Consider the following 25603-nt stretch of genomic DNA (forward strand, 5'->3'; position numbering starts at 1 on the left):
AACAAAAAAAGAAAAAGTGTGAGGTGGAATGAGAATTGTCTCTAGGGGCTAGAGAGATAGCACAGCGGTAAGGCATTTGCCTTAGATGCAGAAGGACTGTGGTTCAAATCCCGGCATCCCATATGGTTCCCTGAGCCTGCCAGGAGCGATTTCTGATCGTAGAGCCAGGAGTAACCCCTAAGCGCTGCTGGGTGTGACCCAAAAACCAAAAAAACCCAAAAACCTGTCTCTAAAGAATCCCAATACCAAATTCCCAAACATAAAGAAAAGCTACTTATAAAGCAATGGAGCAGGATAATTTAAATTTAACTTTAAGGGATAATTTAATTTTCATTTCTTTCACATAATAATGAAAAATATCACATACCTTCCTTTTGGTGTTTGAAGACTCAACAGGAGGATTGAATGTCATTGCTGCCATACTGTAAGTCTCAAAAAGTTCTACAGCTGATCTATAATCACAAATTTTAAAAAAGTGTAAAAGCGTCACCCATGTATATTGAAAATAATTAAACTGTATGTGGAGCATTATTTATTCCTGAAACTATATCATAATCCTGCTTTTGAAACCAATACATAAACAACACATTCATGAAATAAATTCTAAATTTCTATGTTTTGTCAACATTATCTAAGTAGTTTTTGAGAGCTTTGATATTTAGATATAGACTTGTACAAAGAGATGGCTGAATGAAGACCTCAAGCTTAACATAACTGATTCTTAAGTTAACCTTTGTGAGGTACAATCAAATTTAACTTAAATCAAGGAACCAGCGATGTGAAGCACATGCCATTATCCTGCATGAACAGAATCAATCTTTCAGGAGACTGGTTGGCACTAAAAGCCAGGAGAGGCCATACAGGAACAGAATATATACCTAGTTATAACAACAAATCCTTAATGTGTAGGGTTAGTTCCTATTCTCCTAAAGAAATGAGAAAGGACCTTCAAGACCTACAAGTAAGATCATATCCCAAACTCCAGTCTCTAGAAGAACAGTCTCGTTTCTCAAGTCATTAGCATAAATCCAGTCCTCTCCTACACTCATAAAGGAAATTTCTAACATAAACAAGGCAAATGTTTTGACCAAAAGAACATGTCAGAAAAGAATGATGAGATAGAAAAGTGAGAAATTACTATATTCTGTTTTATCTGTAGGACAAGTAAGAGCTATGGAAAAGAAAAAGGTAAATGTGGAGATTCCTCCAAAAACTGGAAATCGAGCTCCCATACGATCCAGCTATACCACTCCTAGGAATATACCCTAGGAACACAAAAATACAATACAAAAACCCCTTCCTTACACCTATATTCATTGCAGCTCTATTTACCATAGCAAGACTCTGGAAACAACCAAGATGCCCTTCAACAGACGAATGGCTAAAGAAACTGTGGTACATATACACAATGGAATATTATGCAGCTGTCAGGAGAGATGAAGTCATGAAATTTTCCTATACACGGATGTACATGGAATCTATTATGCTGAGTGAAATAAGTCAGAGAGAGAGAGAAAAACGCAGAATGGTCTCACTCATCTATGGGTTTTAAGAAAAATGAAAGACACCCTTGTAATAATAATTTTCAGACACAAAAGAGAAAAGAGCTGGAAGTTCCAGCTCACCTCAGGAAGCTCACCACAAAGAGTGATGAGTTTAGTTAGGGAAATAACTACATTTTGAACTGTCCTAATAATGAGAATGTATGAGGAAAATGGAGAGCCTGTCTAGAGTACAGGCGGGGGTCGGGTGGGGCGAAGGGAGACTTGGGACATTGGTGATGGGAATGTTGCACTGGTGATGGGTGGTGTTCTTTACATGACTGAAACCCAAACACAATCATGTATGTAATTAAGGTGTTTAAATAAATTAAAAAAAAAAAAAAGAAAGAAAAAGGTAAATGACCATTTTATTATTTAGTAAGTTCAAAAACTATCTCCGGGGCCAGAGAGATAGCACAGCAGTAGGGTGTTTGCCTTGCAAGCAGCAGATCCCAGATGGATGGTAGTTCAAATGCCCGCATCCCATATGGTCCCTGGTGCCTGCCAGGAGCGATTTCTAAGTGCAGAGCCAGGAGTAACCCCTGAGCACTGCCGGGTGTGACTCAAAACAAACAAACAAACAAACAAAAACAAGCAAACAAAAAAACTATCTACATTTTACCCATACCCAGAAGGCAAACGATTCATGGAAAATACATACAATGGATGCCTCAACTGGAGGAAGATAGGAAAAGGATTCATGGAAAATACATACAATGGATGCCTCAACTGGAGGAAGATAGGTATCGCCATGGAAAAACATAAAACACATTTTCTAAATTTCCCAATATTTCAAAAGAAGTTGAAAATACGCAGTTTTTGTTGTTTTATTGCAGAAAAAGGCATGCAAACCTGAGGCTTATTTATTCTTGGCTCTTCACTCAGGGGTCACTCCTAAAGGGGTTCAGGAAACAATGTGTGGTGCCAGGTATCAAACCCAGGTTAAGTACATGCAAGGCAAGCAACCCTATCTGCTAGCCCAGTGGTCGGCAACCTTTTTTTTCAACTGAGCCAAATCTTGCCAAAACTACGATTGAAATTTATTTTGAGAGCCACACAGGGTACGCACAGACAGAGGCTAGGAGCAGAGTCCTGACTCCTGGAGCGGCCACCCGGCACACAGAAGAGCCAAATTAAAAGTGTAAAAGAGCCACATGTGGCTCGCGAGCCTCAGCTTGCTGACCACTGTGCTAACCTATCTCTGTGACCCCAGGTGATGTGGTTTTTCAGCTGAATCTTCAATATTTAAGATCATAGAGTCGGGGCTGGAGAGATAGCATGGAGGTAAGGCATTTGCCTTTCATGCAGAAGGACGGTGGTTCAAATCCCAGCATCCCATATGGTCCCCTGTGCCTGCCAGGGGCGATTTCTGAATGTAGTGCCAAGAGTAACCCCTGAGCGCTGCTGGGTGTGACCCAAAAACCAAAAAAAAAAAAAAAAAAAAAGATAATAGAGTCAGAGCAATAGTACAGGGGCTAAGGTGCTTGCCTTACACATAGTCAACCCAGTTCAATTACCAGCAATGCATATGACATATGATCCCTCTAAAAGCGACACTTGAACATGACTGGTCATAATACAAACCTTCAGCCTCCTCAAAAAAGAAAAATGCTAAACAGGTTCTGGGAGAAGGATCAAACAGTGGTCTAGAGTACATGATTCATATGCTGGAGCCTTACTAAGTTCACGCCTCTGAACTGTACAGTCCCCTAGGACCACCAGATGTGGTCCAACCCTGAGCATCCCAGGAGTTTCTCCTAAGAGCTATGGTGTATACTCCTACCAAAATAAAGGTAACAAGAAACTAAATCAATTTTCTACTTAATTTCTCTTCAGACTATGAAGAAGCCAGAAAAAGCAACCTGTTGATCTGAAAACACATACCTGTACTCTTTGAATTAAAAAGATGTTTGGCTTAGAAGCAAGAAAAATCTACAACAAAATATGGATCGGTGTTGAGAGACACAGATGTTTCTTATACCTTTTTCTCTGAAGTATTTCCTAACTGATTTTGTAGGAAAATGTTAATTTTCTTCCCAACTTGTTCATAATTATAAACATTTCCAGAGGAAAAATTGGGAAGGACTCTTATCCACCTAAAAAGAGTAACAAAGGACACTCTCTCCATGTCTCACACATCGGGAGGTTAGTACAGAAATAGCTGGAGACCAAATAGAAACAACTGACCTTCTAGATGACAAGAGTGAGGCCAAATCCAGATAACCAAGTAGCATTTTCTATTTCAAAATCTAGAGCTTTGCAAAACAGACCTCTCAGAGGTGATACTTATGGTCTTACAATAAGGTAATGCTGCTAAATACTACCTTCGACTCAAGTCCGGTTTAAGTGCTTCAGTGCCTTCTGAAGGGGCTCCAGCAATGAGATGAGTGGCAAACCTCTGCACCACAGGATGGTAATGTCTCTGAAGGAGAAACAGGACACACTCAACTCACACAGTATTTTATTCTATTTATAAAACACACGGCTATGCAGAGACCTTCTTTGGGGGGGAAAACAACTGTATGTGCAATTCAAGGGACTGTCACACCTACAAAGATTAATTTTGACCATAGGATTAGACACAAATCAGTTTGATGACCAACCAGCAATGAGGCCTAATCTTACATTTATAGGATAAAAAAAAAAAATCACAAAGAAGTTTTGCTCTCATAGTGGAAACAGTTTATGACAGATTTCCTAAAACATCCTTTCTACATATTTTACACTAATGGTGTCCTTATTTGGATAGGAATATAAATGTACTTAAAAATAAAAAGGAGGGCCCGGAGAGATAACACAGCGGCGTTTGCCTTGCAAGCAGCCAATCCAGGACCAAAGGTGGTTGGTTCGAATCCCGGTGTCCCATATGGTCCCCCGTGCCTGCCAGGAGCTATTTCTGAGCAGACAGCCAGGAGTAACCCCTGAGCACCGCCGGGTGTGGCCCAAAAAACAAAACAAAAAAAAAAAAAGGAAAGTCAGAGCTAAAGAAATTGTATAATGTGTGAGTGAGAACCTTGTCTTGTATATGGCTCACCTAGATCCAATTCCCAGTATCACATATGGTCTCCAGAGCATGGCCAGGAGTGATGCCAGAAGCAGGAATAAGTCCAGAATTCTAACGAGATTGGCCCCATAAAAACAAACTTCATTTAACCAAAATAAATTTTTAGGTGAACTAAGACGTACAAAAAGTCAAAATAAATCTTCCAAGCCATAGCCTACAAAACTGTCATTTTCTGTTTCTTTAGTAAAATCTGTCTGGATATCAGGGAATGTAGTGCAAGAGTAAGAAGCATGCTTTGTGTACATGAGGCACAACATGGATTCAACTCATGACACTGCCTCACAAAAATGTATCACCTTAAAAAATAAGAGAGAAATCAGAGGAATGTAGAACAGGCTAAGAATATATTGTACCCCCCCCCCCCAAAAAAAGGCCAAAAAGGGCCCAGAGAGATAGCACAGCAGCGTTTGCCTTGCAAGCAGCCAATCCAGGACCTAAGGTGGTTGGTTCAAATCCCGGTGTCCCATATGGTCCCCCGTGCCTACCAGGAGCTATTTCTGAGCAGACAGCCAGGAGTAACCCCTGAGCACCGCCGGGTAAGGCCCAAAATCCAAAAACAAAAACAAAAACAAACAAACAAAAAAAGAATATATTGTACATGTAGAAGGCCAGGTTTTGCATTCCCAGCACCGTTTGGTCCCCAAGCACTGCCAGGAGCAATTCTGAGCATATTCCCAGGAGTAGCAATAAACATCATCAATGTACACTACTAAATAGGAATTTACATGGCAGTTTCAGTACTCTGGCAATAATTCCTATTGGGGGAAAATACATGAAATATTCATACAGACAAAATATAAAGAGAAAAAGAGTCAATCTTACCCTGAGAGCATGCAATTCCCACAGAGCAGAATTCTGAGCATTACAATACTCAGGTTCATCCAGTTCAGGGAGGAAAACTCCACTTCCCTGTGACTCATTGTCAAGCAACAGATCTGTTTTTGGAAAAGTCTGCAAAAATGCCACATAAAAAAATAATTAAACGAACATTGGTTATTTCAAGATAATGCTATTAGGCAATGTAAGATGATCAGTATTTATAAGAACTGAGCATATACACTTTATATCTACTAATAAATTTAAATTTTAAATTTTCTATCAAGAGAACAAAAATTGAAAATATATTTTCTTTTATGTTGATCCAGATTTTATCTTGCATAGGAAAAGAATGTTTTTCTATTGATTTTTGACAATCTAAGTATAGAAAGATACAAGTATAAGCATATTTACTATAACACATTTGTATTTATTCCCAAAAATATTGTATGGTTCCACAAAAAGGGAACCTATATATTTATCAAAAGAAAAATTCAGGCAGACAGAAGATATGGCTGTAGAAATGAGGATATTTCTTTTGTTTTCATTTTTGTTTTTGGGTCACATCTGGTAGCTCTCAGGAGTTACTCCTGGCTCTGCATTCAGAAGTTGCTCCTGTCAAAATCTGGAAATTGAGCTCCCATTCGACCCAGCTATTCTAGTCCTCGGGATATACCCTAAGAACACATGAATACAATACAAAAACCCCTTCCTCACACCTATATTTATTGCACTATTCACAATAGCCAGGCTCTGGAAACAACAAAGATGCCCTTCCACAGACGAATGGCTAAAGAAACTGTGGTACATATACACAATGGAATATTATGCAGCCGTCAGGAGAGATGAAGTCATGAAATTTTCCTATACATGGATGTACATGGAATCTATCATGCTGAGTGAAATAAGTCAGAGGGAGAGAGAGAGAGAGATGCAGAATAGTCTCACTCATCCATGGGTTTTAAGAAAAAGAAAAGTCATTTTTGTCACAATCCTCAGAGACAATGAGAGGAGGGCTGGAACATCAGCTCACTCCATGAAGCTCACCACAAAGAGTGGTGAGTACAGCTATAGAAATAATTACACAGAGAACTACCATAATCAAGTGAATGAATGAGGGAACTGGAAAGCCTGTCTGGAGTACAGGTGGGGGTGGGGTGGATGGAGGGAGATTTGGGACATTGGTGGTGGGAATGTTGCACTGGTAAGGGGGTGTTCTTTACATGACTGAAACCTAATCACAATCATTTATGTAATCAAGATGTTCAAATAAAGAAGAAAAAAAAGAAGTCGCTCCTGGCAGGCTCAGGGAACCATATAGGATGCTGGGATTTGAACCACCGTCCTTCTGCATGCAAGGCAACACCCTAACTCCATGTTATCTCTCCAGCCCCAATCCAGGAATACTTTTAGGGATATACCCTAGGAAAGAAAAGAACCATACTGAAAAGCTTTATACATCCTATGTTTATTGCAGCACTATTTACAATAGCCAGAATATGGAAACAACCCAAGTGCCAGTGCACAGACCAGTGACTAAAGAAACTGTGGTCCATCTACACAATGGAATCCTATACAGCTGTTAGGAAAAATGGAGTCATGAAATTTTCTTTTTTTTTTTGGGGGGGGGGGGGGAGAGAGGTCCACACCTGGCAGCGCTCAGGGGTTACTCCTGGCTCTATGCTCAGAAATTGCTCCTGGAAGGCTTGGGGGATCATATGGGATGCCGGGATTCGAACCACCAACCTCCTGCATGCAAGGCAAACGCCTTACCTCCATGCTATCTCTCCAGCCCCAATGAAATTTTCTTATACATAAATGGATATGGAGAGTATTACGCTGAGTTTAATAAATCAGAGGGAGAGGGATAGATAGAATCATCTCACTCATTTGTGCAATATAAGAAAACAAAAGATAGTATGGTAATAATATCCAGAAACAATAGATCAGGGCCAGGAGGAACAGCCCATGGTAGAAAGGCTGTCACAAAGGGGCTGTACTTTAGGATAGAGAAGGGATCACTATGATAATGAAATTATTACTCTGAACAAGAACTGGGTGCTGAATGAAGATAAAGCAAAGTACAGCTTCATTAAAAATAGTGCAAAACAGGGGTTAGGGCACCAAAAAAAAAAAAAAAAAGTGCAAAACAGGGGCCGGCGAGGTGGTGCTAGAGGTAAGGTGTCTGCCTTGCAAGCACTAGCCAACGAAGGACCGCGGTTCGATCCCCCGGTGTCCCATATGGTCCCCCCAAGCCAGGGACAACCCCAGAATGGTCTCACTCATCTATGGGTTTTAAGAAAAATGAAAGACATTCTTGCAATAATAACTTTCAGACACAAAAGAGAAAAGAGCTGGAAGTTACAGCTCACCTCATGAAGCTCACCATAAACAGAAATAACTACGTTGTTGAATTAAATAATTAACGATGGGGCTGGATGGCGGTGGATGGCGATGGATTTCTCTCTCTTCCATCCCAGGCCACGTGACTCAGCAACCCCATCCAGCCGGTGGGTTCCAGGCCCAGGTAAAAGGCAGGCATCAGGAAGCATTAACTTTATTCATGCCCTATTCACCACATGTGTGTGGCCTACTCATAACCTTTCAAGCACTAGTTATTCTTGGCCCTGCATCTAAACTTCTTACGTTAGTTAGAGAAATAACTACGTTTTGAACTATCCTAATAAAGAGAATGTACGAGGGAAATAGAAAGCTTGTCTAGAGTACAGGCGGGGGTTGGGTGGGGAGAAGGTAGAAAAAAAAATAGTGCAAAACACAGTGTATAAAAGGAAAAAAGAAGGGGGGTGGTAGGAGACAGACAGACAGACAGACAGAGAGACAGTCGGAGAGAAGTAAAATGCCTGCTCCAGAGGTAGGCAGTGGGGAATATGCAGGAAGAACATGTGACATTGATAGTAGGAAATGTACATCAATATATACCGTAAAACTGAAAAGCATGAACACCTTTGTAACCACATAGTTTGAATGCAAGAAAAAAAACTGAACCTTTGCAAAAGCTGGCTCCCTGTGTGTGACACCAGGCGGGGAAAATCCGCGAAAGTACACCGGCCCAGTGGGGCTCAGCTGTGAAAGACTGTGAGTGTGACCTGTCTATGTCTGTCTACTGTCCTCTTGCGTGAAACTCTTGCGAGTGGGGCAAAAAGAGGCTCAGAGGAGCACGGCCGCTCCGCTTCGCTACGCGGCCATGCACTCTTTCTAAGGAAAGAACTCCATTGCAACAAGAAGGAAAAATCACACTAAGAACGGCGCTATATCACAGAAGCAAACATTTCTCTCTGGACTGTCTTCTCTGTTGCATGCTCGGGCCTAAGATTTGACCCAGTGTGAGGCTGCATCCACGGAGGACTCCCCTCCCTTAGAGGCAAGTCAGCCCATCCAGAAAGGGAGGAGCCAGAGGAGTGTGCTGCCTACATCATATAGACAATGAATACCACTACAACACGTAGAAAAACCCACAATACAAGTGTGACAATGGGGAAACAACGCAGGCCAGCATCAGACATAGAGAATGAAGATGACAATTCTGAGGACCAGATAATGACTGAACAACTAATCAACCTCTCAGATAAGGACTTTAGACTAGCAATATGGAAGGTGCTCAACAGACTCCAAGAAACCATGGATAGAGTTGAACAGAACACTACTAAGAACCAAGAAAATATGAAGGCAGAAATGACAAAACTCCAAACTGAAATAACATGTCAACTAACAGGACTGAAAAAGTCAGTAAACGAAGTGAATGACAAAATGGATAAGCTCTGGGACAGGGTATCAGAAGCTGAGAATAGACTTGGTGCTGTGGAAGATGAGATACATAACAATTCCATACAGCAGGAGAGATTGGACAAAAAACTTAAAGCAAATGAGCAGACAATGGAAAAATTAGTCAAAGAATGGGAACAGACGAAAATAGAAGTCTATGATAAGATCAACAGAAACAACTTAAGAATCATTGGAGTCCCAGAGACCCAGGAAGAAAATTTCCAGGAAGAAACAATGGTCAAGAACATCATTAAAGAGAAACTTCCAGAGCTAAAGAATATATGTGATCAAATCCTGCATGCCCGAAGAGTACCAACCAAAAGAGACCCCAGAAAAACCACCCCAAGACACATCCTAGTCACAATGACAAATCCCACAGATAGAGACAGAATTCTGAAAACAGCAAGATCAAAAGGGGAAATCATGTTCAAGCAAGCTTCCCTGAGATTTACAGCAGACCTGTCACCAGAAACGCTCAATGCCAGAAAGCAGTGGTGGGATATTGTGACAAGACTGAATGAAATGAATGCTTCACCCAGAATACTATACCCAGCAAAACTCACTTTCCGGTTTGATGGAAGAATACATGGTTTCTCAGACAAAAAACAGCTCAGAAACTTCACAGACACAAAACCAGTCTTAAGAGAAAAACTGAAAGACCTAATCTAAGACAAGACTACCCAAAAGACACACCAAATTTTGAAATAAAGATGGCGTTAAATCCCAGGACAATTCTTTCTCTCAACGTCAATGGACTAAATGCACCAGTTAAGAGACACAGAGTGGCTAAATGGATCAAAAAACTCAATCCAACCTTCTGCTGCCTACAAGAAACGCACCTGAATAGTCAGAACAAACATAGACTCAAAATAAAAGGCTGGAGAAAAGTTATCCAAGCAAACAACACCCATAAAAAAGCTGGAGTGGCCATACTAATATCAGATAATGCAAACTTTATACTCAGGAAGGTTGTAAGGGACAAAGACGGACATTTTATATTAATCAAGGGGTACGTAGAGCAGGAAGAATTCACTCTCCTAAACATATATGCACCGAATGAGGGGCCAGCAAAATATTTAATACAACTGTTGACAAATCTGAAAAATAATATCAACAACAACACAATAATTGTGGGGGACCTTAACACGGCTTTGTCAACACTGGACAGGTCAACCAGACTGAAACCCAACAAGAATATACTAGACCTGAGGAGAGAAATGGAAGAAAGAGGCCTAGTGGATATATATAGGACACTCCATCCCCAGAAACCTGGATACACATTCTTCTCCAATGTACATGGGACATTCTCCAGGATAGACTACATGCTGGCACATAAAACATACCTCCATAAGATCAAGAGGATAGAAATTTTGCAGACTACCTTCGCTGACCACAAGGCTCTGAAATTATTTGTGAACTCCAAAGGGACTCAGAAGAAACACTTTAACACCTGGAAGTTAAACAGCCTCATGCTCAATAACCAGTGGGTCCGAGATGAAATCAAGGAGGAAATAAAAAGGTTCCTGGAAACAAATGACAATAAAGACACAAACTCTCAGAACTTATGGGACACAGCAAAAGCAGTACTGAGAGGAAAATTTATAGCTTTGCAAGCACACATCAGGAAGGAAGAAGGAGCTTACCTGAGTAGCTTAATGACACAGCTAATAGAACTAGAAAATGCTCAACAAAAGGACCCAAGAATAGGAAGACAGAAGGAAATAACAAAGCTGAGAGCAGAAATCAACGAAGTGGAAACTCAAAAAACAATCCGAAAGATCAACGAAAGCAGAAGTTGGTTCTTTGAAAAAATAAACAAGATTGATAGACCACTGGCAAACCTAACAAAGAAAGAGAGAGAGAGAAACTTGATAACTCGTATCAGGAATGAAAAAGGAGAAATCACTACTGATATGACAGAGATTCAAAGGGTAATCAGAAACTACTTTGAAAAACTCTACGCCACTAAAAATGAGAACCTGGAAGAAATGGATAAATTCTTGGACTCTTATAATCTTCCACGGTTGAAGGAAGAGGATGTAGCATATTTAAACACCCCCATCACCATTGATGAAATTAAAACAGTAATCAAATGTCTGCCGAAAAACAAAAGCCCAGGTCCAGATGGATTCACTAATGAATTCTATCAAACTTTCCAAGAGGAACTACTGCCAATCTTGGCAAGACTCTTTCATGAAATTGAACAAACAGAAACACTTCCAAATAGCTTTTATGAAGCCAACATCACCTTGATACCTAAACCAGACAGAGACGCTACCAAAAAAGAAAATTACAGACCAATATCACTGATGAATGCAGATGCAAAGATCCTCAACAAAATCCTGGCAAATAGGATTCAATGCCTCGTTAAGAAGATCATCCACTACGATCAAGTAGGTTTCATCCCAGGAATGCAAGGCTGGTTTAACATCCGTAAATCTATCAACATAATACACAACATCAATAACAAGAAAAATAAAAACCACATGATCATATCAATAGATGCAGATAAAGCATTTGATAAGGTCCAACACCCATTCTTGATCAAAACTCTCAGCAAGATGGGAATGGAGGGAACCTTTCTCAATATAGTGAAGGCCATCTACCACAAGCCAGTGGCAAATATTATCCTCAATGGAGAAAAACTAAAAGCCTTCCCTCTAAATTCTGGCACAAGACAAGGCTGTCCTCTCTCACCACTCCTATTCAACATAGCACTGGAAGTACTTGCTATAGCGATTAGGCAAGAAAAGGATATCAAGGGAATCCAGATAGGAAAGGAAGAAGTCAAGCTCTCACTGTTTGCAGATGACATGATACTCTACTTAGAAAACCCTAAAGACTCTATCAAAAAGCTTCTAGAAACAATAGACTCATATAGCAAGGTGGCAGGCTACAAAATTAACACACAAAAATCAATGGCCTTTCTATATACCAATAGTAATAAGGATGAAATGGACATTAAGAAAACAACCCCATTCACAATAGTACCACACAAACTCAAATATCTTGGAATCAACTTGACTAAATATGTGAAGGACCTATACAAAGAAAACTATAAAACTCTGCTCCAAGAAATAAGAGAGGACACACGGAAATGGAAGCACATACCCTGCTCATGGATTGGCAGGATTAACATCATCAAAATGTCAATACTCCCCAAGGCATTATACAGATTTAATGCCATCCCTCTAAAGATACCCATGACATTCTTCAAAGAAGTGGATCAGACACTTTTGAAATTCATTTGGAACAATAAACACCCTCGAATAGCTAAAGCAATCATTGGGAAAAAGAATATGGGAGGAATTACTTTTCCCAACTTTAAACTGTACTACAAAGCAACAGTTATCAAAACAGCATGGCATTGGAATAAGGATAGGTCCTCAGATCAGTGGAATAGGCTTGAATACTCAGAAAATGTTCCCCAGAGATACAACCATCTAATTTTTGATAAAGGAGCAGGAAATCCTAAATGGAGCAGGGAAAGCCTCTTCAACAAGTGGTGTTGGCACAATTGGATAGCCACTTGCAAAAAATTAAACTTAGACCCCCAGCTAACATCATGTACAAAGGTAAAATCCAAATGGATTAAAGACCTCGATATCAGCCCCAAAACCATAAGATATATAGAACAGCACATAGGCAAAACACTCCAGGACATTACAGGCATCTTCAAGGAGGAAACTGCACTCTCCAAGCAAGTGAAAGCAGAGATTAACAGATGGGAATATATTAAGCTGAGAAGCTTCTGCACCTCAAAGGAAATAGTGCCCAGGATACAAGAGCCACCCACTGAGTGGGAGAAACTATTCACCCAATACCCATCAGATAAGGGGCTAATCTCCAAAATATACAAGGCACTGACAGAACTTTACAAGAAAAAAACATCTAACCCCATCAAAAAATGGGGAGAAGAAATGAACAGACACTTTGACAAAGAAGAAATACGCATGGCCAAAAGACACATGAAAAAATGTTCCACATCACTAATCATCAGGGAGATGCAAATCAAAACAACGATGAGATACCACCTCACACCCCAGAGAATGGCACACATCACAAAGAATGAGAATAAACAGTGTTGGCGGGGATGTGGAGAGAAAGGAACTCTTATCCACTGCTGGTGGGAATGCTGTCTAGTTCAACCTTTATGGAAAGCGATATGGAGATTCCTCCAAAAACTGGAAATCGAGCTCCCATACGATACAGCTATACCACTCCTAGGAATATACCCTAGGAACACAAAAATACAATACAAAAACCCCTTCCTTACACCTATATTCATTGCAGCTCTATTTACCATAGCAAGACTCTGGAAACAACCAAGATGCCCTTCAACAGACGAATGGCTAAAGAAACTGTGGTACATATACACAATGGAATATTATGCAGCTGTCAGGAGAGATGAAGTCATGAAATTTTCCTATACATGGATGTACATGGAATCTATTATGCTGAGTGAAATAAGTCAGAGAGAGAGAGAAAAACGCAGAATGGTCTCACTCATCTATGGGTTTTAAGAAAAATGAAAGACACCCTTGTAATAATAATTTTCAGACACAAAAGAGAAAAGAGCTGGAAGTTCCAGCTCACCTCAGGAAGCTCACCACAAAGAGTGATGAGTTTAGTTAGAGAAATAACTACATTTTGAACTGTCCTAATATTGAGAATGTATGAGGGAAATGTAGAGCCTGTTTAGGGTACAGGCGGGGGTTGGGTGGGGAGGAGGGAGATTTGGGACTTGGGTGATGGGAATGTTGCACTGGTGATGGGTGGTGTTCCTTTTATGACTGAAACCCAAACACAATCATGTATGTAATCAAGGTGTTTAAATAAAAAAAAAATTAAAAAAAAAAAAAAAAGAAACTAAAGTTTAAAAAAAAAAAAAAAAGAGAAGGGGGCAGAGAGATAGCATGAATGTAGGGCATTTGCCTTACATGCAGAAGGATGGTGGTTCGAATCCCGGCATCCCATATGGTCCCCCGAGCCTGCCAGGAGCAATTTCTGAGCATAGGGCCAGGAGTGACCCCTGAGTGCTTCCGAGTGTGGCCCAAAAACCAAAAAAAAAAAAAAAAAAAAAAAAAGGAGGAAAAAAAATCAGGGAAAGATTTGGGGTGGGGGGCTGTGGCAGTAATCAAACCAGGGTCCCTCAGCACATGCAAGGCAGCTGTTCTACCAGTCATTTGAAAAGGTAGGGGTGAGGGCCCAAGCGTTCACTTGTGGCTCAATGAACTATATGCAGTGTCAGGAATGGAATCAGTCAGTCACATGCCTACCCTCCTGTACTATCTCTCCACCAATAGAAAAATAGTCAAAGATTAGCTCAGTGGTAAAGCACATGCAGCATTTATGTGAAGCCCAGATTCTATCTTTGTCAACCCAGGCCAATCCCACCCCAATGCAATTACTGAGTATGGGTCCCACACTACTAACAATATAAACAAATAAACAAATAACAAATCAATGGAAAAAAGTCTATAAGTCACCTATATTTGGGTCCCACCTCTGCCAACTACTTGCAGTGCCACTTACATTGCTTATTCTTTTCAGACCTGTTTTTCCATCTGGAAAAAGAAAATACGGTAGCTACTTCACAGCATCATGAAACTGTGAACTTTTGTAAAGTATTTCCAACATGATAAGTACACTGAAGAAACTATGTGTTTAAGGTCAAAGAGATAGTACAGCAAGTAAGACAGAGGCCCTGTATGCAGTCAACCTAGGTTGAATCCCCAGCACTACATATGGTCCAGTTCTTTGTGCCCCACCAAGTAATACCTGAGCATAGAGCCAGGAGTAAGCCCAGAGCATAACTAGGTGTGGCCCAAAAACAAACACACAAACAAATATACATACACATACATAAAAGAGGGAAAAATATAGTGTCCACTATCATTAAATGCTAATAGAAAGTTGTAGAGACCAGAGACAGTTCAAAAGAATAAAGCACATGCCTGGGAAGCAGATCCTGAGTTCAATTCTTGGAATCACATACACATCACCCCCTTCCTGCTAAACTATACAGCTAGTGTCACCTTGATGCACCTTAAGCATTGTTAAGGTTCTATTAAGCATGTATAGCAAGGATAATTATCAATGGAGTTGGTTCTCTTAGCACCACTTGAAAGGTCTTCCTTCAAAAAGTTATAGAGCAGTAATGTATATCATTATCACTTTAATTCCCTTTCATCAAAATAAAATATGCTTTTATATATAAATATTTTTTAAGTCTAGACCAGAAGATACAGTACAAAGGCTAAGTTGCTTGCTTGCATCCAACCAACCCTCGCTCAAATCCCCAGTACCATATGTGGTCTTGTAGGAGTCAGGAGTTAGTCATTCCTGAGCAAAGAGCTAGGAATAGTCTCCTAGTACTGCTGTGTGCAACCCCTATCCAGTCATCCTCCCAAAAGTAAATAAATTTGCTCAGCAGATATACACCACTGATAACCACTAGACAGTTATCTTCTAGACAGTTATCATTTTGTATACAACTTACATGCATCAATATCCTGTTAGTTGCTAAAATGCCAATGCTTGAATTTGGAAGAACATGAAGTGCAAGGGTACAGAGGCGCTTGATGAAAGCAAGGGCTCGCTGCAAAGAAACCTGCTTTCGGCGCTTAGTTAGCATGACATCAAGACACTGGAGTACAATCTCAACACCATCATTGATAGCACCTAAAACAGTAGAGACAACCTTGAGAACTGTTTTAATCAAATTTTCATTATGCAATTTCACTAAATGCCAGGGAAACTCAAACTGAACTGTTGTGCCTGGGCTAAATCATTTTTGTAATAAATAATGTGATATTCAAACGATGCAACAGATTAATGACAGAATTGAGGGATGGGGGTGGGGGGTGGGATCATACCCAGCAATGCGCAGGGGTTCTGTTCTCCTGGCTCTGCACTCAGAATTACTCTTGGCAGTGATCAGGGGACCATATGGGGATTGAACCTGGGTCAAGGCAAACTCCCTATACCTGCTGTACTAGTGCTCCAGCCCCAGTGCCAAAAGTTAATGCTCTCCAAGTCTTACACAAGACAAACACAGATGTGTGCCACTGGCAGATTCATTGTATGTACTTATTCCTATTTCTCATTTTTTAATGAGGAAAATTCTGGTCACAATGTAGTCTTAAAACAGAAGTACCTATTAAAACCACTCTTCTGGGTATCAGATAAATAACAGTAAGTTAGGCACTTGCCTTGCACCCATCTGACCCCAGTCTGATTTCTGGCAGGCATACAGTCCTAGAATACAACTAGAATGACCCCTTAAGCGCAGAACAGTAGTAAAACCCTGAGTACGGCTGGATATTGGTATCTCCCCTCCACCCCAGAAAATAGTATAATATTTTTAAATACACACTATTAAGACTGGAGAGATTGTTCTGGAGCTAACCTTACTAGAGCTAACCAGCCAACCCTGGTTTGACTCTGATTTCATTTATTTTGTTTTGGGTCCACACTCAGTGGTGCTTAGAGGTTATTCCCAGGTTATTTCTGCACTCAGAAATCACTCCTGGCAGTGTTCAGAAAATCATATGGGATGCCAAGGATCAAATCCCGATCAGCCACATGCAAAGAAAGTACCTTACCACTGTTCTTTCTCTCCAAGTTCCCAACCTTGGTTTGATCCCTGTGAATACAAATGGGCCCACCAGTACAATCAGGAGTGATCCCTGAGCACTGCTAGATGTGACCCAAAATAGTGTAGAACAAAACCAAAAACAAACAAAATTCCACTATCTCAATATACATACCTGCATGTAACTTGAACAGTGTTTTATAAAGATGTGTATAGAATTTCATTGGATCGATATTCAGAACATCACCTTGGGAAATGATTAAAAAAATAAATTAATTATGTTGTAGCCTTAGGAAAAGCTAAGACTTTCAAAACTTAGAAAAATTCTTACCTTGCCCAGAAAGTATATGAAAAGCAGTCTGGACACAGTGAAGACTTTCTTGATAGCTTAGGTCCTAAAAATATATGTTAGTATTAACAATAATAATTACCATTTTAAAAGCATTAATATTAATATATATTTAAAATTCATTAATAGTTACTTACACCAGACTCAATGAGAGTATGCAAAACTACTAATAAATCATCGAAGAACTCCACATTTATAAGGTGAGCAAACCTAGAATCAAATAAAAATTAAAAGATAATTTATCAACAGACAAAAAGCAACAGCAAACTTGACTTAAAGCCATGTTTCTGTGTAATATTCCTTATTTCAAAATAATACATATGATGCCAGAGCAAAAGTATAGTGGTCAAGTGTTTGCCTTGCATGCAGTCCACCCAGGTTCCAGCCCCACCATCCCACATGATCCCCCCAAAGCAGCCAGGAGTATTTTTCTGAGCTCATGCCAAGAATAAGCCCTGAGCCCTGTTGGGTATGACCCAAAAACAAACAAAGAAAAAGATAGTTATGATGGAGGATTGAAACTTTTTCTTTTCTTTTTTTTTTTTTTTTTTTTTTTTTTTTTTTTTTTTTAGTTTTTGGATCACATTCAGCAGTGCTCAAGGGTTACTTTTGGCTCTATGCTCAGAAATCCCTCCTGGCAGGCTCGGGGGACCATATGGGATGCCAGGATTCGAACCACCATCCTTCTGCATGCAAGGCAAACATCTTACCTTCATGCTATCTCTCCAACCTCGAAACTTTTTCTTTGGAGGAGATATTGGGTGTGTGGTTTGGGGCTATTCCAAGCATAAGAGACAGGCCAGATTAACATCTCCATAAAATAAAATATTACAAACTTTTTTTTAAAGTAAGCCCCAAAAAGCTAAGTTTGGAAAGATACCCAGAACTGTTCAACAACAACGAAATGCTAAAAGAATATACATATCATGATTTTATTTTTGGAAAGAAAGCCAGAAGTCAGTTACAGATATCTGATTTTTAAATTTTATATAGCTTTCTTCATTATTTAAGTTTTAATGAGTATGTTTAAAAACTCATATGTATGGGGGCCCGGAGAGATAGCACAGCGGTGTTTGCCTTGCAAGCAGCCGATCCAGGACCAAAGGTGGTTGGTTCCAATCCCGGTGTCCCATATGGTCCCCTGTGCCTGCCAGGAGCTATTTCTGAGCAGACAGCCAGGAGTAACCCCTGAGCACCTCGGGGTGTGATCCAGAAAAAAAAAAAAAAAAAAAAAAAATTAAAAAAAAAAAAAAAAACTCATATGTATGTAATTTTTATATATATAAATAAAAGTTTATATATGTGTAAATATGTTTATATATACATACATGCATATGTATATGAGGGTCAGAGCAATAGTAGAATAGGTAAGGCGCCTGCCTTGTACATGGCTGGCTGGGTTTGTTATCTGGTACCTCATATAGTCCCCTAAGCACCTTTAGGAGTGATCCCTGAGTAGATCCAGGAAAAAGCTCTTAGCACCACCAAGTGTAGCCCCCAAAACAAAAACAAATCCAAAAAATTAGTAAGAGAAACCAGGGTGGTATTGAAGAGCTTGAACCTGGGTTCTATCCCAGGTACCACATGGGCCCCCTGAACATTGGATATTACCTAAGTACTACAGTGTTTAAGAGGTCAAAAAAAAAAAAATGAGACAGAGAAAAACACTAGGCCATCATTAGTGAGCCTTGTTTGAAATTCATTTGTTATTTTGTTCTTATATGTTGAGAATTTAAAACCACAGTCCTTACTTGGCAAGACCTTCTAGAACTGCTGGCAGAAGAGGTGACCTCTGGGCTTTCTTCAGTATTCTGAAGTATGTTACAAACACAATATTCAAAGTCTCTGTATGCTGACAGAAGAACAAAAAAATAACTTTAGTATAATCTATTATGCTTTCTCCCTAAGTTACCATAACTATAACTTTTAAAGTTCAACTTTCCCATCTGTCTCCACTCTTAAATTTTAGGCATTCCAACAAACTGAATGAAAATACACATCTTCTGGTTTCATGAAGCTGGCATGAAACATATCATCATTCCTCACCAATGACATATCTAAACCAAAATTACTACCTTTACTTAAACAGTAAATCTCTAGTTAAAAATGATTTAACAGCACATTTTAAAAACACAAGCAAGTGAAACTGCTTACCAGTTTAAGTTTTTTCTCTGTGCTCTCCGAAGCTTCTGCCTCCCGAAGCTCTCGCTCTAGTTTCTCTTCTGCTTTCTTCCACTGAAAAAAGATTGTTTAAAAAAATACCACCAAGTCAGAAAAACAATTTCAAAGACATGATCAATAAATATCATAAAGTACTTTGAATAACACCTTAGATTTTCTGTCAATACAAAAAACAAACCCAATCTAAAAGCATTCTCTTCATTACTCTTTATCCTAATGAACTGCCAGTTTACATTTATTTATTTATTTATTTATTTATTTATTTATTTATTTATTTATTTATTTTGTGTGTGTGTGGTTTTTGGGTCACATCCGGCAGTGCTCAGGGGTTTTTCCTGGCTCTGTGCTCAGAAACTGCTCCTGGCAGGCACGGGGGACCATTTGGGACGCCAGGATTCGAACCGATGACCTTCTGCATGAAAGGTAAACGCCTTACCTCCATGCCACCTCTCTGGCCCCCAGTTTACATTTATTTAATAAAACAATTATTTGCAGGGCCAGAACAATAGTTAGTTCAGTGGGTAATGTGCTTGCTATACACATAGCTGACCTGTGTTCAATCCCTGGCTTCCCTTAACATCATCAGTGGTGATTCATGAGCACAGAGCCAGAAGTAAGCCCTGAGCAATGACAAATGACATGAGTGGCCCAAATAAAAATAAGAAAAGAAACACATCCCCTTGCAATATCTATGAATAAAATTCTCTGAGATTTTTAATATTCACATTAATATTTACTACATGTAAACTATCTTAATCTAAAATTATACAAAAATAAAATCAATCAGGGGCCAGAGTAATAGCATGTTGCCAACCAGATTCGATCTCCAGCATTTCATATGGTCCCCCAAGCCTACCAGGAGCAATTTCTTAGCACAGAGCCAGGAATAACTCCTGAGCACCACTGGGTGTGGCCCAATCCCCCAAAAATAATAAAATAAGTAAATAAATAAATAAAACATATCAAACCTTTCTCTGCATTCTTGATAGAGTTTTTCTCTTTTCCTTGAAAGTCATAAATTTTTTTGGTTTATTAATGTCCTCAGTATCTTTTTTCAATTCTATTTCCTTGATTCTTAGACACATGAATGTTTTGAGCATCTGATATTAATGAAAATATAAACATACAGCTTCAGTATTTTATATTACACTTAAAAACTATGCTGAAAAATAAACATTAAGAATGTCACTTGCTTCTATCATGAAAACATTTTCTATCATTTCACTTTTTGCTATAGTGTTCAATAATTAGTATCTCTGAAAGGATCCTAGTATTTCGCTAGTATCAAATTAATATTATTTTTACATTAATAATTTCAGCAGCGTTTGCCTTGCAAGCAGCCGACCAAGGACCTAAGGTGGTTGGTTTGAATCCCAGCGTCCCATATGGTCCCCCGTGCCTGCCAGGAGCTATTTCTGAGCAGATAGCCAAGAGTAACCCCTGAGCACTGCCGGGTATGGCCCAAAAAACCAAAAAACCAAAGAAAAAAAAATTGCACTGGGCCAGAGAGATAGTACAGCATGTAAGGTACTTGGTTTGCATGGGACTGACCCAGATTCAAGCCTAAATGGTCCTCTGAGCTTGAACCAATTCCTGAGTGCAGAGCCAGGAGTAACCTTTGAGCATAGCCAATTTGCCCCATCCCCTCAAATAAAAGAGAAAAGAAAAAGAACATGTTATTTGATATGGTAGATGAGAACTAATAGCAGATAATTTGTTCATTCTATCAGGAAAAGGCCTATTTTTAGTATCTATTATAATAATATCTATTAGATAATAAATAATAATATCTATTAAAGTTCCAATCAAATCTAACTGACAAAAAACTTCAGTTTTTCAGTTGTCTTCTAATCTTATCTTTTTATTCTCAATAAAAAAATAACATAAGGGCCTGGAGAGATAGCACAGCGGCATTTGCCTTGCAAGCAGCTGATCCAGGACCAAAGGTGGTTGGTTTGAATCCCGGTGTCCCATATGGTCCCCCGTGCCTGCCAGGAGCTATTTCTGAGCAGACAGCCAGGAGTAATTCCTGAGTACCGCCGGGTGTGGCCCAAAAACCAGAAAAAAAAAAAAACAAAAACAAAAAAAACCATAAAAAGTAGAATTACTGGAGCTGGAGAGATAGCATGAAGGTATGGCATTTGCCTTGCATGCAGAAGGATGGTGGTTCAAATCCTGGCGTCCCATATGCTCTCCTGAGCCTGCCAGAAGTAATTTCTAAGCGTAGAGTCAGGAGTAACCCCCCAAAACAAACAAACAAACAAAAAAACCAACTCAATTTAAGGTAACTTATTTTTGCATTAAGCACTAAATCAATGGGCCTCTAAATTCAGCACACTATAATCACCTGGGGAGTTTCTTAAAACACAAATAGTTGAAACCCACTTCTAGAGGTTCTGAGTCAAAGGGCCCCCAAATTTGTATTTCTAGGAAGTTAGAAAGCATAATGTGTTAAGCACATTCAGGCCTGGGTTTAACCATATATATATATATATGGTCATATAGAATATATTATAATATGATATATAATATAATAATATATTATATACAATTTTCTAGAATATACTCCAGAATAGTATAATTTACTTTAGAAGTAAACAAATATATATGTCTAAGGCTACATTGAAAAATAGCTAAACTGTTAAAGAGTAATTACTTTTGGGAACTGAGTTACTTTCTCTTCTACAAAGATTCAAATCCTCATAACAACTGTAAATTAACCTAGTAAGGTTTTTTGGGTTTTGTTTTGGGACATACATGCAGAGTGCTCAGGCCTTATTCCTGGCTCTGCACTCAGGGATCACTATTAGTAGGCTCAGGGATCTATAATGGGGTGCAGGGACTGAACCTGGGTTAGCAATGTGCAAGGCAAACCCTTCCTGCTATAATATCGTTTCAGTCCCATATAAACTTCGTAACAAAAACAAAACAAAAAAGCAGGGATGTGACTCGATTATAAAAGTATGTGTGACACCACCAGGAGTGATCTCCAAGTCCCTCGAGGAACAGCACAATCACTAGCTAACTTAATAAATAAATAAATGAACAACAAAGAAACAAAAGGCTTACCTCTGGCCTAACATCATAATTTCTGCCTTTCACAAAACCAGAAATCACTTTGATTACACCAAGAGAAGCTTGACCTAATTTATCTTGTTTAAAGAGCTTCTTTACTGCTTCACAACACATCTCAGATATCTGAAAAATAAAATGTTACACAAAAATAGTGTTTCTCAATTTCAGCACTACTAATATTTTGAGTCAGGCTCTATTTCACTGCAGGAGGCCTGTCCAATCTCTAGAGGAATCTGTGTTTAAAAACCTTCCTGATCCTGATCCATTAGATAGCAGTCATGATGTCCTCCACCTTCCAAGCCACAACAACAAGAATTTTAAACAAAACCTAATGTTTTCTGGAAACCAAGATTGATTCCCATTCAAACGATTAAACTTCTGATCAAATAATTCTCTTAAAGAACCAGTGTTTAATAAAGTGACCCTATTTACCATTCAAAAACCTCAAGGAAAATTACAAGGTGTGTCATTTTCTACTAAGGATGACAGCCACAAAACCAGATTTAAAGCAACATACCGATTTTGACACATCATTCATAAGAGGGACAATCAGTACAATGATGTTGTTGTGAAAGTTGAAATGAGGTAATGCCACCAACAGTTCGCACAGGCTCTTCACAGCCACTTCTGCCAGTCCTTTGTATGCCTTTAAGGAAACCACATTACTTTTCTTCAGTTTCCTTTGCTTCCAGTCTAACAAAAAGATAACTGTAGCTATTTACTTTATTCTTGAACAAAACTGTTAACTAATTAGCTTTCTTTTATAGTTAATATGCAATATGAAAATTCAATACACTGGGGTATTTTTGTTTTTTTTAAATCATACTCTGTAGTGCTCAGGGGTTACTCTGGCTCTACACGCAGGAATTATTCCTGATGGGCTCTGGGGACCATATGTGATACCAGGAATTGAGCCTTGGTTGGTCACATGCAAGGCAAGTACTCTACCCACTTGTACTATCACTTGGGCCCTGGTTCTTAAAAGAACTGTCTACATATTTAGACAAAAGCACAAATGTTATTTACAAAATATGTCTACAACATCCACCCTGTCTCTAGCCACAATGATAAGAATGTTGGCTTTCATATATTTTTTTAGATTTTTATTTAGATGAAAAGGATCCTAAGGAGTAAAAAAAAAAAAAATGAGTGGAGGGAGTGCAAGATGCTTAAAAGAAATCCTTAGGCTGGGTTCTATTCAGGCTTTCCTCCAGGCACTGAACTCTAAAACAAGAAGTCTGAATTCAAATCTCAAACCACTCTCTGAAGCTCCAACTCTTTTATGCTCTCCAAACTCCAAGACTCTAAAGCAGTGTTCCTCCTAATTTTTACCAGTGGTCACTATGGTATGTTTACCCAGGAGATCCTAAAGCAATTTAAATTCTCCTTTAAAATAACTGAGAGATAACAGTGCCCTTTTAATAGAAAGGTTAAGAAGACAGAGTGGTTTTCTTAGGTCAAGATCTATTTCAACATCATACATAGAGATGAGGAAATAGTAGATGATAGTTCCTTTGTTTTAAAATTGCTTATATGAAGTATATGTATTTAAATATCTGAATGTGATTATTTTCCTCAGACTGTATACTCTACAAGAACATTATCTTGGGTCAGAGTGACAAATAACACAGTGGGCAAGATGTTTGCCTTGCATACAGCCAACCAGGGTTCAATCCCCAGCATCCCATATAGTCCTTTGAGCCTGCCAGGAGTAATTTCTGAGAGCAGAGCCAGTATTAACTCCTCAGCACCAACAGATGTGGCCCCAAAACAAAAACAAACAGAAGATGAAAATTATCTTCTCTATACTCAAACTTGGTAATATTTCACAATAGATAAAGTAACATAAACAAAAAGCTGTATACATGTAATAGAGCATTATTCAGCCTGAAAAGGAGAAATTCTGACACAAGCTGCCAATTTAGAAAAATTTAAGGACTAAACCTTAAAGAATTAATTCTAAGTGAAATAAGGTCATTATAAAAGGACAAATATTCCTTGATTCCTCCTTCTGGCCCCTACCCTAGTCTACCAACTGGTTCCTTAATCTCATACTGTGACCCCAGTTATCTGAGTCTCATCTGCAGCCACCACTTGGAATACCGTGAATGTTCTCAGGGGTCCAGATGGCCCCGAGTTAAGACACACTGAACTAGACCATTTAATATCTTCTCCACACATGTCCAAATATGACAAAAAGTTTGATACAAGATTTTATGATCCTTGAGGTTGGAGAGAGAGCACAGCGGTAAGGCATTTGCCTTGCATGTGGCCAATAATTAAAGCAATCAATTAATAAACTTAAAAAAAAGATTTCATGATCCTCAATAAATAATCCTTAGGTTCATTTTCAAGGCACTCAGTACATTTCAAGTTATCCTTTTTCCCTGACTAGCTTCTCCAATAATGAGAAGCATAAAATTCCAACTATGCCTGAACTTAAGAAACCTGCTAGGCACTTAGTGGGGTAAAAGACTACAACAATTATAGAAATAAAACATAATGTCTAGACAGGTTAGTCATAAAATATGCTTATATCTGCAAATTAGCTTACTTCTTATAATCTATAAATACTATTATTATTATTATTATTATCTTTTTTGGGGGGGAGGGTTGGGTCACACCCCGCAGTGCTCAGGGGTTACTCCTGGCCCTGCGCTCAGAAATCACTGCTGGCAGGCAAGGGGGACCATATGGGATGCTGGGATTCAAACCACCATCCGTCCTAAGTCAGCTGCGTGTAAGGCAAATGCCCTATCACTGTGCTAGCTCTCCAGTCCTAATATTATTTTAAAGAAAGAAAGACTGATGCACAGAAAGATTAAGTGGCTTTCCCATTGTAAATATTAAGTGATTGGCTAAAGTTTGAATCCTAGACTTTAGCAACTACTCTGGGATATCAGATTATGGACTCTCAACATACTACACAGAAGACAGAATTCATCTTTATGACAAATATACAAAACTATGTATATTACGTACATTAAAGATACATTTAATATACCTTTAACCATTTGTTCCAGATTCTCCAAATAAAACTTGTACTGGCTGACCAAACCTTCTTCAAATTCTCTTAACTTCTGAGTCTCTTTACGGATCTGAAAAGAACAAAAAAATAAATAAATCTCTTTTTAAAACCTAAATTAAAGAAATCCTTAAATTAGCAGAAATATGAGATGCCTACTATACACCCATTC

General features: G+C 39.0%; 1 protein-coding gene across 1 annotated transcript in view; it reads right to left on the reverse strand.

Annotated features, from left to right (window-relative positions):
- The window catches only part of NOC3L (NOC3 like DNA replication regulator), a 38936-nt gene that overhangs the window by 624 nt on the left and 12709 nt on the right, over positions 1–25603 (reverse strand). Inside the window, exons 8-20 of the mRNA XM_049790399.1 lie at positions 25411–25504; positions 22924–23099; positions 22401–22529; positions 20300–20431; positions 19305–19385; positions 18902–19002; positions 17288–17360; positions 17133–17196; positions 16977–17048; positions 15707–15888; positions 5428–5556; positions 3866–3963; positions 368–452 (exon numbers count right to left, since the gene is read on the reverse strand). Coding sequence (XP_049646356.1) covers positions 368–452; positions 3866–3963; positions 5428–5556; positions 15707–15888; positions 16977–17048; positions 17133–17196; positions 17288–17360; positions 18902–19002; positions 19305–19385; positions 20300–20431; positions 22401–22529; positions 22924–23099; positions 25411–25504 — 1416 coding nt within the window. The remainder of the gene's footprint in view (positions 1–367; positions 453–3865; positions 3964–5427; positions 5557–15706; positions 15889–16976; positions 17049–17132; positions 17197–17287; positions 17361–18901; positions 19003–19304; positions 19386–20299; positions 20432–22400; positions 22530–22923; positions 23100–25410; positions 25505–25603) is intronic.

This window comes from Suncus etruscus, chromosome 17 (assembly GCF_024139225.1).
Source record: "Suncus etruscus isolate mSunEtr1 chromosome 17, mSunEtr1.pri.cur, whole genome shotgun sequence".
In the NCBI taxonomy this organism is placed as follows: domain Eukaryota; kingdom Metazoa; phylum Chordata; class Mammalia; order Eulipotyphla; family Soricidae; genus Suncus; species Suncus etruscus.